Source organism: Perognathus longimembris, chromosome 1 (genome assembly GCF_023159225.1).
Source record: "Perognathus longimembris pacificus isolate PPM17 chromosome 1, ASM2315922v1, whole genome shotgun sequence".
NCBI classification, from domain to species: Eukaryota; Metazoa; Chordata; class Mammalia; order Rodentia; family Heteromyidae; genus Perognathus; species Perognathus longimembris.
In genome coordinates this window covers 71511543-71530317 of record NC_063161.1, presented here as the reverse complement: position 1 = coordinate 71530317, position 18775 = coordinate 71511543, and the positions used below count along the sequence as shown (strand labels likewise).

General features: G+C 59.7%; 1 protein-coding gene across 1 annotated transcript in view; it reads right to left on the bottom strand.

Moving 5' to 3' along the window:
* Positions 1 to 18775, bottom strand: part of Col26a1 (collagen type XXVI alpha 1 chain) — a 35024-nt gene continuing 16249 nt past the window's right edge. Inside the window, exons 3-12 of the mRNA XM_048351172.1 lie at positions 16881 to 16978; positions 6876 to 6937; positions 5669 to 5834; positions 4059 to 4139; positions 3667 to 3819; positions 3197 to 3280; positions 2616 to 2650; positions 2103 to 2150; positions 1228 to 1312; positions 1 to 855 (exon numbers count right to left, since the gene is read on the bottom strand). Of these exons, the coding sequence (XP_048207129.1) occupies positions 707 to 855; positions 1228 to 1312; positions 2103 to 2150; positions 2616 to 2650; positions 3197 to 3280; positions 3667 to 3819; positions 4059 to 4139; positions 5669 to 5834; positions 6876 to 6937; positions 16881 to 16978 (961 nt within the window). The 3' untranslated portion in view covers positions 1 to 706. The remainder of the gene's footprint in view (positions 856 to 1227; positions 1313 to 2102; positions 2151 to 2615; positions 2651 to 3196; positions 3281 to 3666; positions 3820 to 4058; positions 4140 to 5668; positions 5835 to 6875; positions 6938 to 16880; positions 16979 to 18775) is intronic.

Here is an 18775-nt window from a genome sequence, read left to right as displayed (position 1 = left end):
AGCACCTTTATTGTCGGATACAGTGAGTCGGCGCCAGGCCTCGGGCTGGGCGGCCAGCGAGGCCAGAAGGAGCCGGGCCGGCTGGGCGGGGAGCCTCAGCACCTTCCGCCCCGAGACCCCAGGCCCGACGCGAGGAGGCAGCACCAGGGCATGTGGGGTGGGGAGGGGGCTGGAGGCGCCCCCTCCTGGGCCCTGTCGGGGGGCCGCCTGCAGGGGCCTCCGTGCCAGGCCTTCCAGCCCAGAGTCCCTCAAGCCCCTCCTGCCCGGGGTCAGTGGTTTATTTGGGGAGGCTCCAGCTTTGGAAATGGACCTCTGGCTCTGAGGGTGGGGACCAGGGCCCGGCGGACCCCAAGCGTCCACTGCGCAGGACGGACCTGCGCCCTGCCTGCCTGGGGCGCCGTCCTGGCCTCCGTGTGACTCATGGAGGGGACACCGGCAGCGCCCCCCACCTTGGCAACTAAGAGGTCTGACTCGAACCCTGCCCTGGGCTGCCGTTCAGGACGCCCAGGAAGCTGCACAGCAAGCCCTCCGCCGAGGGGTTAAATGGCAATATAAGGGGGGCCACCGGGCATCCCCGCTCCCCGGGTTCCAGCGGGAGTGGGGGACACAGGCCGTGCCAGGCCTGCCCAGGGCCGTGTCTGTCCCCCGGCTCCCCACAGGTGTGGCGCCTGTGGCACTCGCAGGCCCCGGGGTCCCTACTGGGCTCTCACTGCCGGCCCCGAGTGCTCCCGGGCACAGGGTCGGGGCCCAGCAGCGCGGCCAGGGGGTCAGGCCGGGCGCCACCCCGCTTCATCTTCAGGTTGGCCCTCAGCGCAGTGTCCTGGCCAGAGCCGCCTTCCGGGGAGGCCAGGGGGTCTGGAAGGAGAGCAAGGGGGTGGGTACTGGGCAGCCTCCGAGGTGCACTGGTTCCCAAACCAAACAGCCCCTTCATCCATGCATCCATCCATTCACCATCCATCCATCCATTCATCTTCCATCCATCCATTCACTATCCACCCATCCATTCATCTTCCATCCACCCCTTCATTCATCCCTCCATCCATTCATTCATCACCCATTCATCCGGCGTTCACCCATTCATCTATCCATCACTCATTTATTAATCTGTCCTCTCACCAGTTCATTCATTCCTGTCTCCGAGGGTCCTTGGGGGGGGGGGGGCGGGCAGGTCAGAGACGGGTGGCAGGGAGACTGAGGAAGGGCATGGGGAGGGGCTGGGGGTCTCACCGTGGATGCCAATCATGTGCTCCAGGATGAGGACACGCTCTGCCAGGATCTTCAGCGCTTCCCGAAGCTGCTGCACGCCCTCGCCCTGGGGGAGAGACGGGGTCTGGGTGGGTGCTGTGGCCAATGTATCCACCCGGGTCCTCCCTACCAGGCTCATGCCACTCAGCCCCCACCACCTGCACCCCTCCATCCATGTCTCCCCCACCCGTGTCTGCCCCACCCGGACCCCGTCACTCCTGTCCTCTTATCTACGTCCCCCTAATTGGCCCCCACCACCCTTGTCCCCCTCACCCACATCCCCCACCTGGCCCCAGCCACCCCCATCACCCAACACCTCACCCCCACCACCCGCATATCCCCCCACCCGTCCTCACCACCTGGTCCCAATCTTCCCGAGGCGCTGAAGATCCTCCCACCTCTGGCCTCGCCTGTGGAGGGGGCGCTCACTGCCCTCCCCAAGCCCATCCAGGGAGAGGAGCAGAGACACAGCCCCGGCTGAGAGGCGAGGGCGCCCATGCGGGGACCAACGTCAGGGAGCAGTGGGGAGCCCCCAGGTCAGAGAGCCGCTCCAGCCTCGCCACTCCAGCCTCCCCTCACTGGCTTCGTCTCGCTTCCCCTCACTTCTTAGGGTCCCAATCTGAACTCCTTCCTCTGTCAGCATCTCCACCAGCCCGGTGCTCCTGGCCACCCATGTGTGACCCCCGTGTCCCACCCGTCCCAGCTCACAGCCTGGGCACAGCTGTAGCTGCACCATCCGGTGCCCTGGAAACACCCAAGGGCACCCAGTGCTACCCCTGGCCCCCCAGCCCTGGCAATGCCCGAGGGCGCCCAGTGTTGCCCCCCAGCCCGGTAGTCCAGACCACAGGTGTCATTACCTCTGCAGTGCCCTTGTCTCCTTTATCGGCCTTCACGCTGGGCTCCCCCTAAAGCAAGTGAGCCGGTCAGATGGGAAGCACCTCCCCGAAGCCCTCAGAGTGCACCTCTCAAGTTCAAATCCCAGCTTTGCCACTGCTTGGGCCCAAGGGACTGCAGGCGGGCAGCACGGGGCAGGTGTGCGGCAGCCCAGGGAAGCCAGCACCTGCTGCCTCCTCCCCTCCTTCAACCCACACGTGCCAGCCAGGGGGCTGATACAATGGCATCATAGGATTGACCCCCAAACCCACTCCATCTGCCCTGTCCCCACAACAGAAGCCCACACTGGGGTCCCCAGGTAAGGCGTGGCCCACCTCACCTTTCCCGCAGCACCCCTCCCTCCCCAGCTCACTGCCAGCCTGCCCTGCCTTAGGCCCTTGCACCAGCTCTTCCTTCTGCCTGAACCATTGGGGCTGGGGCTGGGGCGGCAGAGCCAGGGCCCCGAGCCCACATCCACCCCGCGCCCAGGTCCTTACCTGCTGGCCCGGTGCTCCTGGGGGGCCTGGGGGACCTATGGGCCGAGTACGCAGTGGTCACCTGGGGCCAACAAAGGCTGCGCCCCGCCCCCCCCTGCAGCCTGGGAAGGGACCCCAGCTCACGCCCAGCACCCACCTCCCTGGGTCTGTGTCCACAGAGGAGCCAAGGTTTGCTGACTGAATTCTGGAGAATGAGGAAGGCACAGAGGCCCAGCCTCCTCCTGCTCAACAGCCCCCCCATCTGCTCTCCTGCTGTCCCGCCCCCAGGCCTGAGACCCCCAGAGACTGGCCGCGGTGCCAGTGTAGACAGCTGGTCAGCCCTGGGCAAGTGGAGCCCAGGGGGCGCCCCTCCTACTGGGTTACCTGCGCTATTCACCTATGCCTCCCAGATAGCTGGGACCACAGACACACAGCGCTGAACCAGGTCTAGATGTTGAGATGGGGTCTTCCTAGCCACCCGCCCCCCCCCCCCCCCGCTGACCGCAGTGGTGGGGGCAGAGCCGGCCCCAGCCCTGCCCAAGGCCTGGACCTCCATCGGGCCTCCAGCCCGAGAGCAGGAGGGAGGAGGTCCGTCCACTCACCCGGGGGGCCCGGGGGCCCGCGCGGCCCTGGGATGCCGGCCAGCACCGTGTCCACGACGGCAGGCACCAGCTGCGAGTCCCCGTCTGCAGGGGTGGGGGGGCGCGGGGTGGTGAGGCCTCCCCTGCCCGGACAGGGACCCCACCTGTTCCCCTCTCCCCAGCCAGGACCCCGGACTCCGGACTCCGGACCCTGCCTGCTCCCCGGCCCCAGACCCCCCACCCGCATGCTCCCCAACCCCCCACCCCCGCACACTCTCTGGCTGGGACCCCACCCTGACACCACCACCCCGCCTGGACCCCTTCCTTTCCCCCCTCCCACGGCCACGCTCCCAGATGGGGAAACTGAGGCCAAGGGAGGGTGGGCCCAGGTTCAGAGGCGGTCCCTGCTGCCTGCAGGGCCTGTCCACGGTGGGGTACAGGAGGGAGGCGCCCCCCCCACCCAGCGGCAGGTCCCCAGCCCCGTCACTCACTGTCTTTGTCCGTGGGGGGCTGAAGGGAGTAGAGGGCGCCTTGGGGGCTGCTGGGCAGGACCCCGGGGCTGCCTGCTGGGCCGGGGGGCCCTGGGGGACCAGGGCGCCCCATCTCTCCTGGAAGCCCTCGAGGCCCCGGTGGTCCTAAGAGCCCTGGAACGAGGAGCGGCATCACCGAGGTGAGGGCCGGACCCAGGACAGAGGGGAAACTGAAGTCCCCGTCGGGGTCTCACAGCCGCCAGAGGGCCTGGGGGTGCTGGGTCCGAGGCTCCGGCCACGGCAGCGGCGTGCGGGGCTCCGCTGGGGGGTGGGGGACGGGCCAGCCCCCGTCAGGGGTTCGCGGGGGAAGGGCGGGTGGGCTGGCGGGGAGACCACGGGGCTGGGGTTCTTACCAGGAGGCCCCACGGGGCCCTTTTCTCCTGTCTGGCCCCGGTCACCTTTGGAGCCTGGGGGTCCTGCAGGCCCGGGGGGCCCTGGAGAGAGGAAGGGCCACTTGAGAACTAAGCTGACGGAGGGCCAGGCTCCCCCCAGCCCGGGGGGGTCACAGCCCGCACCCCGACTCCAGGGCGCATCTCTCATGGGAGGAAACGGAGGCTCACAAAGTCCGTGTGTTCCGCTCAAGGCTGCAGAGCCAGACCCCCGATTGTGACCCCAAGACCCCTGAGGGGGCACCTGCCAAGCCGGGGGCCGGGGAGACCCGGGGACCCTTCCTGCCGGGCCGGGGGTCACCCTGGCCCACGGGGGCTTGGCTGGGCTGCGGGAGCCCCGCGGATTGATTCCGGTCCGTGGTGGGCGAGCGCTCCCTGGCGTCCAGGCCCCGAGTCGCGCGCCCTGGCAAGGCGTCAAGCAGGGCCCTCTGGGGTCCCCCCAGGTTCTGGGGTCCCGGCTCGATGACCTAAATTGTCCCCGCCGTAGTGCCAGCCAGGCGCAGTCTTCATTCTGACTTAATGGAGAGGCTGGGGGCGGGACCTGGCTCCACTGAGATCCAGCCGCCAAGGAGGATGTCAGCTTGAGGCCAGCCTGGGCGCCACACACACAGCCCAACGCGGGTGGCTCACGCCTGCCATACTGGGTACTCGGGAAGCTGAGATCTGGAGGATCCTGTGTCAAAGCCCACCCAAGGGGAAAGTCCACAAGAGACCATCTCAAAACTAGCAGCACAAAGCTGGACTGGTGGCTTGGGCGAGTGGTAGAACACCAGCTGTGTGTGAGCAAGCCAAGTGGGAGCGCAAGGCTCTGAGTGTAATGCCTGGAACTGGGGGGGGGGGGGGGGGAACACCATCTTAACCAATAAGCTGGGTGCAGTGGTGTAGACAGAAGGATCAAGGTTCAGGCTGGTCCAAGCAAAAAAGTGTGACCTGATTGAAAAAAAAAAAAAAACACCAGCAAAAAGTACTGGAGGCCTGCGTGGCTCAAGGTAGAGAGAACTGCAGAGCGAGTGTGAGGCCTGAGTTCAAGCCCTTGTACTTCCACACCAGACAGGAAGTCAGCCTGGACCACAGAGGGTGTAGACAAGACCCGATGCGGAGACCCCGCATCACTGAGTCCTCCAACTATTCCCAAACAACTTTTTTTTCTGTGCAGATACCGGGCCTGAGCTGGGCCTCCGGCTCTCTTGGCTTTGCACTCAAGGCTGGTGCTCCGCCACTTGAACCACGGCTCCTCTTCCGGTTGTGTTGGTGGTTAATCGGGCAGAAGAGGCTCACAGGCTTTGCTTCCTGGGCTGGGCCTTGAACCGAGATCCTCAATCTCAGCCTCCCTGGCACCGGGGCGCAGCGCAGCTGCGGGAGGCCTGGCTGGGCTTTCAAACTCCTGCCTTCATGTCAGATTCCCCGCTTGGTTTCCAAACACCCCATGGTTTACTCTCCAGCCTCTTGTGTGCATGCGTACCTGTGTGTGTGTATGCACACGTGTGTGTACAGGCGCCGTGCAGCCCAGGCCCAGGCTGGGGGGGCCACGCAGGCCCTTCACCCCCCCCACCCCACCCCGGCGCCCCACTCACCCTCAGGGCCCGTGGGCCTTCTCCTCCGCGGCGGCCCCGGGTGGGCGAGCGGGATGGCATCCGGCAGGAAGTCCTCGCTCCAGGGCGGCGCTCCAGGGGTGCCGTGTGGGGCTGGCAGGTCATTGTCTGGGCTCAGGGGCTGCACAGGGGCCTCCAGCAGGAGGACCTGGGGGGACAGAGCGTCAGGCCTGGTCATGACCCGCAGCCCCAGGCCCCTCGCCCCTCCACCCTGCTCCCTGCGGGACCCCGGGACACCCCACCCCCGGTTCAATCCACAGGGGTCCAGCTTCCCTGGCAGCCGCCCGATGTGGGGTGCCCGGCACATCCCCTGCTCTGGCTGGGGATCTAGTTGTGGAGGTAGGGGGGTTGGGGAAGGAAAGCAGAGAGGGGGGGAGACACACATGGCCCGCGGGGGCAGCGCACTTGGCAAAACGCCCCCCAAGATGCATCCTCCCAACCCAGGGGAGGCCAAGGGGAGCTCGGGTCCCAAGACCCCACCACCCTTCCCAGCTTCCTTCAGGGGACTGCAGCCCCCCAAGGCACTGGCAGGGAGGGGTTACCTGCTGTGTCCCCCTCCTCAGCCCCCTCTGGTCCCTAAGCTCCCTGGGCCTGCTCCCCCAGGACGCCCCAAGGCCAGCCTGCCACTGGAGCCACAGCCCTCCCCATGCCACCCTCTGCCATGTTACCCTCCACCATGCCACCCTGGCCACACCGCCTGAGCCACACCTCCCAGTGACACACCAGCCTGTGCCACGCTGCCCCACCACCCCTGCCAGCACACAGAGCGGCCCACTGCCTGAGAGCTTCAGGTTTCTTTTCTGTGCTCAATCTGGTCTTGATCTCTGGGCCCAGGCACTGTCCCTGATCTCTTCTGCTCTAGGCAGTGCTAGTGCTCTACCATGTGAGCTACAGCGCCACTTCTGGTTTCCGGGTAATTAACTGGAAATAAGAATATCATGGACTTTCCTGCCCAGGCTGGCTTTGAACCACAATCCTCAGATCTCAGCCTTCTGCGTAGCTGGGATTTCAGGCATGAGCCACTGCTACAAGGCATCCAAGTTTCTGGCAGTTTGAGTCTCTCTGTCCCAGGAAACCCACTGAGCCCAAGAATGCCGCCTGAAGCCTCCAAAGCCTGGGCCTCTCTGACCTGCTGGGCCTTACAGCTCCACAGAGTTCTCCCCCTGCTCCCGCCCCCAGCCTGTCTGACCTTGGCCTCCAGTGTGGTCAGTCGTTCACTCATGTCACTGAGCCGGGTGCAGTTCATACATTCTGCAAGAGAAGGAAAATCAAGTGAGGATTACCTAGGAACAGGGATAGCCTCTGGACAGTCAGGCAGAGAAATCCCCACCAGGAGAAAAACTCCTGCCAGATCTCTGAGCCTCCTTTCTCTGCAGCCACAAATGGCTATTTCTTAGTCATTGTATTTTCTTAGCCCTTAGTCCTTAACAGGACCTTTAACCTGTGAAAACCACAAGGATGGAGGTGGCTTGTGCGCACGTGCGTGTGTGTGTGTGTGTGTGTGTGTGTGTGTGTTTGCCCATTGGTGAATCAGCATTGGCACAGAGCAGGAACTCAGTGTCTCATAGCCGATGAATGAGACAAATGACATCAGCAAATGACACTTGCAGAGCCACCGTCCAGGAAGGAGGCGCATGCAGGGGCTAGAACAGTGGGAGCAGCCAGCCGTTCTCACCTGTCATCCGGCTACTCAGAGGCTGAGATCTGAGGATCGCAGTTCAAAGCCAGCCTGGGGCTGGGAATATGGCCTAGTGGTAGAGTGCTTGCCTCGTATACATGAAGCCCTGGGCTGGATTCCCCAGCACCACATATATAGAAAACGGCCAGAAGTGGTGCTGTGGTTCAAGTGGCAGAGTACTAGCCTTGATCAAAAAGAAGCCAGGGACAGTGCTCAGGCCCTGAGTTCAAGGCCCAGGACTGGCAAAAAAAAAAAAAAAAGCCAGCCTGGGCAGGAAAGTCTGTGAGACTCTTATCTCCAATTAACAACCAGAAAACTGGAAGTGGTGTTGTGGCTTAAGTGGTAGAGCGCCAGCCTTGAGGTGGAGAACTCAGGGACAGCAGCCCAGGCCCAGAGTTCAAGCCCCACCACTGACCAAAAAAAGGAGGAGGGGAAGGAGGTAGGGAGGAAAGGTTTCATGCAGTGCTGGCCCAGGCGCACACATCTGTGCTATGTGCACACACACATGTGCACTCACACGTTGGTAAGCAAGGCTCAGGTGGTGTGTGAATGGTGGGGAAGATGAGAACCAGGTTCCCTCCCCAGGTCGCCCTGGCAACTCCCTCCTGCTGGGACCACGGGCTCAGCTCTAACAGCCATCACCCCTCACCTGCCCCACCTCTCTCCCTCCCTGACCCCCCAGGGTCCCTGGGAGGGAATGGGTGGGTGGATGAGCCCAGTTCCTCCTCTGTGCCCCGGTGTAGACAAGGCCCAGCTGCTGCCAGGCACAGACCTCCCCCCAAGCAGGGCCAGGCTACAGCTCCCTCCAGGCCAAGGAGATCCAGTGGCCATGGGCCTGGCCAGAGGCACCAGGAGCTGGGTTCAAGTCCCCTCCCTGCTTTCAGCTGTGTGGTCCAAGCCAGGCCACAGGGCATCTCCTGCCTCGATTTCCCTAACTGCGAAGGGAGGATGAGCTAGATCCCCCCCTGGCTGGGCTGAGGCCGGCCCAGCTCCCCAGGCCCAACTCCCACCCGGTACTCATGGGATCTGGCCGAGCCAATCAGAATCCTGGGTCTCAAGGCCACCAGGCCCTTGTTCATCCATCCATCCATTCATTCACTAAGTACCTGGGCAGGATAATGCCACAGCCCGGAACAGAGTGGATAAAATTCCGGAGGAATCTCATCCCAGTGGGAATGATCATGGATGTCACCATTAAATAAACTATGCAGTGCCAGCAGAATTTAAAAAAAAAAAACAACACGGGGTGCTGGGCAGGGGCAGGGCTGCACTACTGAGGGGAGAGGCCTGGGGAGCGGGCTTAGAGAGAACAAAGGAGAGGAAGAAGATTCCAGACCTTTCTCAGGGTGGGTTGGAGCCACAGAGGCTCGAGGCCTCACACTCCTGAAAACAGGCGCAACGCATTTCTAAAGCAAAATGAACAGAAGGGGAAAGTGGGGAGCACTCCGAACCCCCAGCCACTCCCTATGCAGCCTCCATGAGTGCTGATGCCCCCTGCTCACAACCAAACCCGGGGGTCCCACAGCCTGTGGGGGACTGGGGCGAGGACAAAGAATACACAAGATACAGTCAGGGCCACCGGGCCCGAGCCCCACACCTCCTGGGCCTCTCTCGCTTTCTCTGCATGTCTGTCTCTGTCTGTCTGTCTGTCTCTCTAGCAGTGAGGCCAAATGGTGCCATTTCAAGCACAACTATTCCAAGACCTTCATGAGCGTACTGCGGCTCGTGCAGGATGGGCTCACAGGCACACCACGCCAAGCCCTCCACCTGCCCACACCCCAGTCACCGCCCCCTCCACCTGCCCACACCCCAGTCACCGCCCCCTCCACCTGCCCACACCCCAGTCACCGCCCTCCAGCCGGGCTCTCCAAAACACATGCATTTTTGTCTTGGGAAGACACGTCCTCCATATTCCTCCAGAGACTCAGCCTGCACAGCTACCTCACCCATTAACCCCTGTGGGAGGCAGAGGTCACGGGGACCACAGTTTTGTCAGCACAGGGCCAAGAGCTGCAGAGACCCCATCTCAACAACCAAGTTGTGCATGGATGTCCATGCCCAGCTACCTGAAAAGCACAGGTAGAAGCTTTTTTTATCCTTTTGAGTATGGCGTGTGTGTGTTTGCGCACGCATGTGCACATGCACGCACACACGCACACACCAGTCCTGGGGCTTGAACTCAGGGCATGGGCGCTGTCCCTGGGCTTTTTTTTCCCCCCTCAAGGCTCGCACAATACCACTTAAGCCACGACTCCACTTCTGGCTTTTTGGCAGTTAATAGGAGATAAGAGTCTCCTGGACTTTCTGCCCAGGCTGGCTTTGAACCACAATCCTCAAATCTTGGCCTCCTGAATAGCTGGGATTACAGGTGTGAGCCACAGTGCCCAGCTTGCGTGAGACTTCTGAAGGCCGGGGCTGACCACCTGTGGAGATCCCAGGGTCCACAGCTGCATCAGCCCCATGCCCACAGGCACCCTGACAACTTTAATAACTTCTTTGGGGGAGCCAGGACTGCGGAAGCTGGGGAGTGGCGGAGCGGGTGGGGCTATGTGGGGCTGGGCTAGGGCTCATGGGGAGGGGGGCTCCCTGAATGCAGAGGGGGCTCTGCATTCTTGGCAGATGGCGTCAGGCCTCTTTAAAGCAGTACACACACACACACCATCTTTTTTCTAAGGGGCCAGAACACTTTCAGGTCAATTACTTCATCAAACCACAGCAGCAACCCGGGTGTCTGCCAGAAAGTGGGTTGGAAGTAGCTGGAGGGTGAGGGGAGCCTGGGTGTGCTGGGCTCAGCCCTCTGGCCACTCCCGATCCCAGCCAGGGCCCTGTGCCCAGCCTGCAGGGCACCAGGCACCCATGGGGCAGCCCAGGCCACGTCATGCAGGACCAGGAAACAAGTCCAGCCAGGTGATCAAGGCCCCCCACCCCCAGCCACACCTGCCTGGACTAAATACAACCCCTGCCACCGGACAAACTTGCAGATTGCAAGGCAGGCATCAGCACCCAATCACTGCCTCCAGGAGCAGGGTTTACAGCCCGCCCCACCCCGCCCCCCGGCAGGAGAAGGGGGCGTGGTGAGGGGGCAGGTCACCAGCTGTCTGCCCCTCACCTCCCAGGGGACCAAGCATCCATTTTCATTCTTTCTTTCCCTTCTTTCCTTTCTCTTTCCCTCCCTTCCTTTCTCTCTTCTTTTCTTTCTTTTCTCTCTCTCTCTCTGTCTCTCTCTCTCTCCCTCTTGCCAGTTGTGGGGTTTTAACTCAGGCCTGGGCCCTATCCCTGAGCTTTTGTGCTCAAGGCTAGCACTCTCCCACTTTGAACCAGAGCACCACTTCTGGTTTTCTGGTGGTTAACTGGAGATAAGTGTCTTACAGACTTTCCTGCCCAGGCTGGCTTTGAACTGTGATCCACACATCTCAGCCTCCTGAATAGCTAGGATTACAGGCCTGAGCCACCAGTGCCCAGCAAGTGTCCAATTTCATTATGAATAGAGGCTCAGCATCAACACTAGGGTGAGAGAATTAGAACTGATCCTCTTATAGTGCAAATCAGTTCTTGGGTTTTTAAATTTATTTATTTTATTGTTTTTTTTTTTTGTTAATCATGGGGCTTGAACTCAAGGCCTGGGCACTGTCCTTGAACTCTTTTTCTCAAGGCTAGCCCTCTACCACTTGAGCCACAGCGCCACTTCCAGCTTTTTCTGGTGGTTAATTGGAGATGGGAGTCTCATGGGGACTTTTCTGCCCAGGCTGGCTTGGAACCTGGATCTTCAGCCCTTAGCCTCCTGAATAGATAGGATTATAGGCATGAGCTACCAGTGCCCAGCTTCCATTTTCTTACTAGCTATGGTAGATGATATTCTCCTCTGGCTAACTTGCACATTAAACTTTACGATAGTCAGTGTATAGAGAATAACAAATAGCAAAAGGCGGGTTTGGTACAATCTGTGGTTTTAGGCGTCCACTCAGGGGCTGTGTTCTCCACATGCACAGAGGGCGCCTGCGTGCACAGTCATCCCCTGTAATCCCAGTCTGAGGGAGGCTGAGGCAGAGGAGCACGAGTTGGAGGCCAGACTGGGCTATACAGCTAGATTCTTTTTTTTTTTTTTTTGCCAGTCCTGGGGCTTGGACTCAGGGCCTGAGCACTGTCCCTGGCTTCTTTTTGCTCAAGGCTAGCACTCTGCCACTTGAGCCACAGCGCCACTTCTGGCCGTTTTCTGTATATGTGGTGCTGGGGAATTGAACCCAGGGCCTCATGTATACAAGGCAAGCACTCTTGCCACTAGGCCATATCCCCAGCCCACTATACAGCTAGATTCTGTCTCAAAAGTAAAGGGCAGGGGGGGACTGGGAAAGTGGCTTTGTGGTAGAGTGCTTCCCTCGTATACATGAAGCCCTGGGTTCGATTCCTCAGCACCACATATATAGAAAAAGCCAGAAGTGGTGCTGTGGCTCAAGTGGCAATGTGCTAGCCTTGAGCAAAAAGAAGCCAGGGACAGTGCTCAGGCCCTGAGTCCAAGACTCAGGACCAGCAAAAAAAAAAAAAAAAAAAAAAGAAAGAAAGAAAAGAAAGCACACATGTATCATTATATCAATGATTTCCCTGCCAAAAAGCTCTTAAAAGCTGAAGTCATAGGCATGGGTAATTCTGACAGTTCACTACCTGAATTTAGAAACATTATTTTCCCCATGGCCGGTGGCTCACATCTGTCATTCCAGCTACTCAGGAGGCTGAGACCTGAGGACAGAGGTTCAAAGCCAGCTCGGACAGGAAAAGCTGTAAGACTCTGAAACTTGCAGCAAAAAAGCTGGAAGTGGAGCTGCGGCTCAAGGGGCCGAGTGCCAGCCGCGAGCGCCTAGGCCCTGAGTTCAAGCCCAGGCCTCACACACTCACTGTCCCGAGGTTCCTGGGTTCCTGGGTTTGAGAGCATCTGTGTCCCCTCCTGAGTCCCCGGCCCCCTGGAATTCATCGCCCCAAGACCCTCCACCAGGCCCCCTGGGACTCCCTGCATGGGGGGCTGTCAGCGCCCCAGCCCCAGGCCCTCCACTGCCCCACTGCCTCTGATAGAGGCCGCTGATGGGGGATGCTGTGTCCGGGGCGGCAGGCGGGGGGAGCTGTGCCAGAAGTGGCCCGCGAGGGGCGCTGTGTCTTCTGAGGCGACCAGCGGGGGGCGCTGTGCCCGGGAAGGCCAGCGGGAGGCGCTGTGCCCGGGGCGGCCGGCCGGGGACTCTTGTGTCTGGGGCGCTGTGCCCGGGGCGGCCCGCAGGGGGCGCCCTGCCGGCGGCCGGGAATCCTGGCTCCCGCGGCCTGGCGGATTAAGAACAGATGTCCCCCGCTAATCTAAAGCAACTGCGCGGGCAGGAATTCCACGCTCGCCAGGTCCTGGTCCTGCAGCTGCCGCCCGGCCACCCCGCCCCCACCCCAGGCGCCGGAGCGGCCCAGGCCTGTGGACCCGCCTGAGGCTCAGGTCCACCGGCCCCGGCCCCTCGGTCCCGCACGGCCTAGCCCTGGGCAGCAGCTGGCATCTCGGGCGCATTTTCTAGAACAATCCATCCTGCTCCCAACAAGGAGCCGGTGCCCTGCGCCTCTTCCAGAACAGGCACCCCATGAAGCAGGCGTGGGTGTGCCCCAATACGAGAGGGACAGAGAGACAGAGAGACAGAGGGACAGATAGAGAGACAGAGAGACAGAGAGGGAAAGGGACAAACAGACAGAGAGACAGACAGAGGGACAGATGGAGGGACAGAGAGAGACAGAAAAGGGGAGAGGGGCAGACAGGGAGACAGAGGGACAGAGAGAGGGACAGAGAGACAGAGGGACAGACAGAGACAGAGAGGGAGACAGAGGGACAGAGAGAGAGAGACAGACAGAGGGACAGACAGAGACAAAGAGAGACAGAGATGGGAGAAGCCGGGCACTGGTGGCTCCCGCCTGTCATCCCAGCTACTCAGGAGGCCGAGATCTGAGGATTGTGGTTCAAAGCCAGCCTAAGCAGGAAAATCCATGGGACTCTTATCTCCAATTAACCACCACAAAACTGGAAGTGGAGCTGTGGCTTAAGTGGTTCTAGAGCACTGACTAGCCTTGAGGAAAAAACCTCAGGAACAGTGCCCTAGCCATGAGTTCAAGCCCCATGACCAACAAAATGAGAGATGTGAGAGCCAGCTGCTGGGCTACCTCTCTCTCTCTCTCTCCACCCCCCCCCCTTCCGTCCCATTGCTGCAGGTCATCGGGCAGTGGGCTGTGGCCTGGAGCGCCCGGCCAGCGTCCCATCTCCACAGCATACATGAGGGTTTTATGGGGTGTTTCATTGCTTCTAAGTCAAATTAAAATACTTTCTTCCATAAGTTCTACAAATTAGGAGTTTAATTTCGCCCCTGGGATGGCAGAAGCTCCCATAATGGTCGCCCCAGCCGCACTGGTGCTGCCCGATGGCTGCCGGCACGCATGGCAGCTGCACATGTACCTGCCCACTCTCCTGAAACCCAGCTGAAAGGTTGCGTTTGCTCAGGAGACTGAAACCAATGAGCTACAGGACACCACGGTGGCAGGACTGTGAAAACGCACTGCCCATATTGAGTCAGGTCTGTGCCTCATGCCTGTAATCCCAGCTACTCAGAAGGAGGCTGGGATCAATGACCCAGGTTTGAAATCGGCCCAGACAGAATGTTGCAAGACCCCATCTCAACCCAAAAGGGTACGGTGACATCCTCCTGCCACTCCAAGTAGGATGGGACGTGCACATCGGAAAACAGTGGTCCCAGGTAGGCCCAGGTGTGAACAAGATGTCTACTGAGTTGCCTGAGCAAAGAGAGTGTGGAGGGTCATTAGCGGAAAGCCCTGAGTTCAAATCCCAGTGCCACCAGAAAAAGGAGGGGGGTGAGCCATGGCTTGGCAGACAGAAGATAAACCTCTAAACCCCGCAGTCCCCTCCCGGTCCTGCTGCCCCTGAGCGCCACCTTGGAAAACAGGCAAGGAACAAAACACTGATTTCCACGCCAGTGCTCCTCGATGCCCCATCTTCTCTCCCCCACTCACATCCCAGATGACTAGGGAGGGCCTTCCTGGCATCTCAGCACTCGGAGGCCCAAGCTGAAGGACGGGTCAGGAGTTCAAGGACAGCCTGGGCTCTGTACTTTCTTGTCTGCTTAAAAGCGACTCTGTTGTATCAAGCTTAGGAAATCCCAGGGCTCAGGGCTCAGGCGCCCTGTCTGTGGCCGGCATCTCAATGGGAGAAGTGCTTCTACCTGCCCCAGCGCTGGGTCCGGCTGCCAGAATCTCCTTGAGTTGCTGGATGTCACGGAACTGACGGCAGAAGAAGGTATCTGATGTTGGAAGAAAACTCAACTGCACCCATTTCCTTGTCCAAAAGAATGGCCCTTAAACTGGGCATGGTGGCTCACACCTGCCATCCTAGCTACTCAGGAGGCCAAGATCTACAGATAATAGTTCAAAGCCAGCCTGGACAGGAAAGTCCATGGGAGTCATTATCTCCAATTACCCAGCAAAAAGCTGGATGTGGTGCTGTGGCTCAAGTTGGTAGAGTGCCAGCCTTGAGTGTAAAAGCTCAGGGACAGCACCCAGGACCAGAGTTCAAGCCCCAAGACTGGCACCAAAAAAAAAAAAAGAAAGAAAAAAGGGAAAGAACAAGAGAGAGGAAGGGAGAAAAGGAGAAAGGAGAGAGAGGGAGGGAGGGAGGAAGGGAGGGAGGGAGGGAAGGAGGGAGAGAGGACAGGCAGGCCTTCAGAGCCGGTGGTGACTTTCCCTCCCCACACGCCTCAGGGTCCCCTGAGTTTCCTTTGCCCTCTCCAGGACACAGCGTCCAGCACGGTGTCCAGAAACCAGGTCCTGGCTTGCGGGAACAACGTGCTGTTCCCAGCTGTAAGGACGCCATGCTGGCCGCTGTCACAGGAGTGGTGATCTCCGCAGAGGGTGGATGGCGCAGCCCCCTCCCGGGAGGAGCCTCCATGGCCATCCACAGACGGCAGGGGAAAGGTCAGCCTGGTGCTGGCCGCACATCAGTGGGCTCATGCCTGCATGCCCTGGCCACACCCCCCACCCTGGGCCCCGCCCACAGGGGGGCCCAGAGGGCCATTTCCCACCCTGGCCACATCTGTTACCAGCTGGAAACAAACAAAAACAATAATAACAATAATCTGAGTTTTAAACCTTGGTCCTAGTAATGGAGTTCCTTCTCTCTCTCTCTCTCTCTCTCTCTCTCTCTCTCTCTCTCTCTCTCTCTCTCTCATGAAGGAGAAGCTGTACAGAGCAGTGGCTCAGCTCTGTATAAACAGCCTTGAATCCTTGGCTCAGCCCCAAGCAGCACATGTATAGGGAGGTTCCGGTAAGTTCCAGAAAACAGCAGAAGGAAGGCTGGAGACAGCTTCCCAGACAAGAGGGGGGTGGGGTGGGGTAGGTTCAGGCTTGATTGTCTCCAAATTGGCACCTAGGGCTCGCCTGGGAAACCATCAGTCCAACCATGCTTTAGGAGCAAACCCACATTGCAGGCTGAGGGGATTTACAGGCCCATTCCAATAAAGTGTCAAAGTTCAGTGTCGCCAAGGCGTGGAAATCTCGCTGCTTCCTACCACAAACCAACATGCTTAGGGGGAAACACACTACTCCAAGTTGAGAGAAAGAGAGAGGGAGGAGGAGGAGGAAAAAGAAGAGGAAGAAAGACTGGAAGGAACAAAGAAGACAGGAAGGGAAGGAGGGAGGGCAGAACTGTGACCCAAGTGAAGTGTCAATGTAAATCATCTCCAAAGTGATCCAGACATTGAAAATAAAAGAGGACTTTAAGCGCATATATATATATATATATATATATATATATATGTACACACACACAACAAAAATATGTCCTCAGATATAGCACAAGTTAGAAGCTGGGTGCTGGTGGCTCACGCCTGTCATCCCAGCTACTCAGGAGACTGAGATCTGAGGATCACAGTTCAAAACCAGCCCGGGCAGGAAAGTCTTGAAACTCTTATCTCCAATTAAGTACTAAAAAAAAAAAAAAAAAAAGTGGTAGAGCACCAACTTTGAGTGAAAAAGTAAGGGACAGTGCCCTGACCAAAAGAACAGCAGCAGCAGCAGCAACAACAACAACAATGCCCGCAACAACAATGCCTGCATGGCTGCACGCCTGCTCCTCAGCCCTAGCCCCAGCTAGGGCTGGGATGTCCTGGGACATCCACCTGCATGGGGCAGCTGGGAGTTCCGTGGGCTCCGGATTGAGGCTGAGCCAGGCTCCAGGGCTTAGAGTGGGAGGGCTGGGTCCAGTTCACCTGCTTGTCCTCCCTCGGGGCAGTTAGGTGAAGGGTCACCCTCAGCCCACAGGGCCTTCTGGCTGGCCACCTTGTTATCCGCAATCCATGGCCTCGGGGTGTGTGGCCACATTGACATGTGCTCAGAGCCCAAACAAGCAGTGACCTCAGCCTGGCCCCGGCTGGGGAGCCCCCCTCCCCTCCCCACCCTACCGCCCAGCCTGGCCACCTGGGAGCCGCGCCCGGCACTCACCCTCCTCGCAGTTGATCCCCGTAAACCCGGGGCAGCACCGCCACTCCAGCGCTGTCACCGTGCGGTAGGACGTCCTGTACGTGGGTCGGATGAGGGTCCTGAACACAAGGACAGGGTCAGCGCCTGCCCCTCAAGCCCCTCCCGACCCCAACCCAATTCTGCAAAAACGACTCTGCTGTGTCCTGTTGGCCCACCCTGTGTGTCCTGGCTGTGTGACTCCAGGAAAATCACCAGCCCTCACTGGGCTGAATGCAAAGCCCTCTGGCTCTGCCTTTCTGCAGCTCCCCAGCGCTGGCTGCCCCCAGGGAACACATCCCACTTACTGAGAACAAAATGTCATCAGGTCGGCCATCCGGGGCTCACACTTGTCATCCCAACTACTCAGGAGGCTGAGAGTTGAGAATCACAGTTCAAAGCCAGCCCAGGAAGGAAAGCCCTTGAGACTCTTATCTCCAAGTAACCAGCAAAGGAAAAAAAAAAAAAAAAAAAGCCGTAAGTGGAGCAGTGGCTCAAGTGGTAGAGTGCCAGCCAGAAGAAAAAGAAAAGCGAAGGGCTGAGCTCAAAGAGCCCCAGCCCAGCTCTGCTTGCCCCTTGCTGCCAAGGGACATAGCCTCTTATGGACATAATCCCCCCCACCCGGGGGGGGGGCAGGTGGCAACTGCATGCTGGCTGCTGATTCCTGGATTCCAGGCCTTCTCCTTTCTCTTAGTCGCTTCTTTTTGCTCAAGGCTAGCGCTCTACCACCTGAGCCACAGCGTCACTTCTGGCTCTTTCAGGTTATGTGGCACTGAGGAATGGAACCCAGGGTTTCCTTCCTGCTAGAAGAGCTCTCTACCACTGAGCCACCTTCCCAGCCCCACCCTTTAGGGTCTTTGTTTTCTTTCACTCAAGGCTGGGTCTGTACCACCCAGAGCTCCACTTCCAGCTTTTTGGTGGTTAATTAAAGTCTCACAAGCCGGGTGCTGGTGGCTCACATCTGTAATCCTAGCTACTCAGGAGGCTGAAATCTGAGGATCCAGGTTCAAAGCCAGCCAGGGAAGGAAAGTCCATTAGACTCATATCTCCAATAAACCACTCAGAAAATGTCAGATGTGGCACACTGTGGATCAAGTAGCAGAGTGCTAGCCTTGGTTCAGGGACAATGTGCATGCATGTGCACACACACACACACACACACACACATACACACACACACACACACGCAGTCCAGCCTGGCCCCGGAGCCATGGTACGCTTCTGGGTGGCTACACAGGACGGTGGGTCCCCCCAGTCCTCTGCAGCGGGGATCACCCTGCTCTGGACCAGGTAAGTAGAGGCCCGAGTGCTGCCCCCAACAGCAGCCAGGTGCCACAGGCTCACACCCCTTCAGGGGTCCCGGCCCCCTCCCTCTCTGGGCCCTTCAGCCCTCCACTGTTGCTGCCTGGCCCCCACTTCCTCACCAGGGACCCCCACGGGAAGAAGACCGGACCCGGAGGTGCCCAGCCGGGCTGGAGACTCAACAGGAAATGGGTGGGGGCTGGAGGAGGGAGGCAGAGACCAGATTATTAATCTCCTGATTAATAGCAGTGGAGGAGGGAGGCTGGGGAGGGGTGTCCGGCTGTACCTGGGCCTCCCCTCCCGCAGGCTGCTGGGAGGCATGGGGGACAGGCTGGCCCTGCTGGGGGAGGGAGAGGGGCAGGAAGGAAAGGCCTCCTCTTAAGAAAGTATTTAAATCCAGGATTTCACGCAGCCTCTCAGGCATCCTGGCCAGAGGGGGTGGGGGCCAGAGGGGGTGGGGGCCGGCTGGCAGGGGGCCCCCCATCTGGCAGGGGCAGAATAGGGAAGCAGCTGAAACCCCTCCGCTCAGCACATCTGGAAATGGTTGGCTCTTAATACCATCAAAGTCCTCAGAGGGG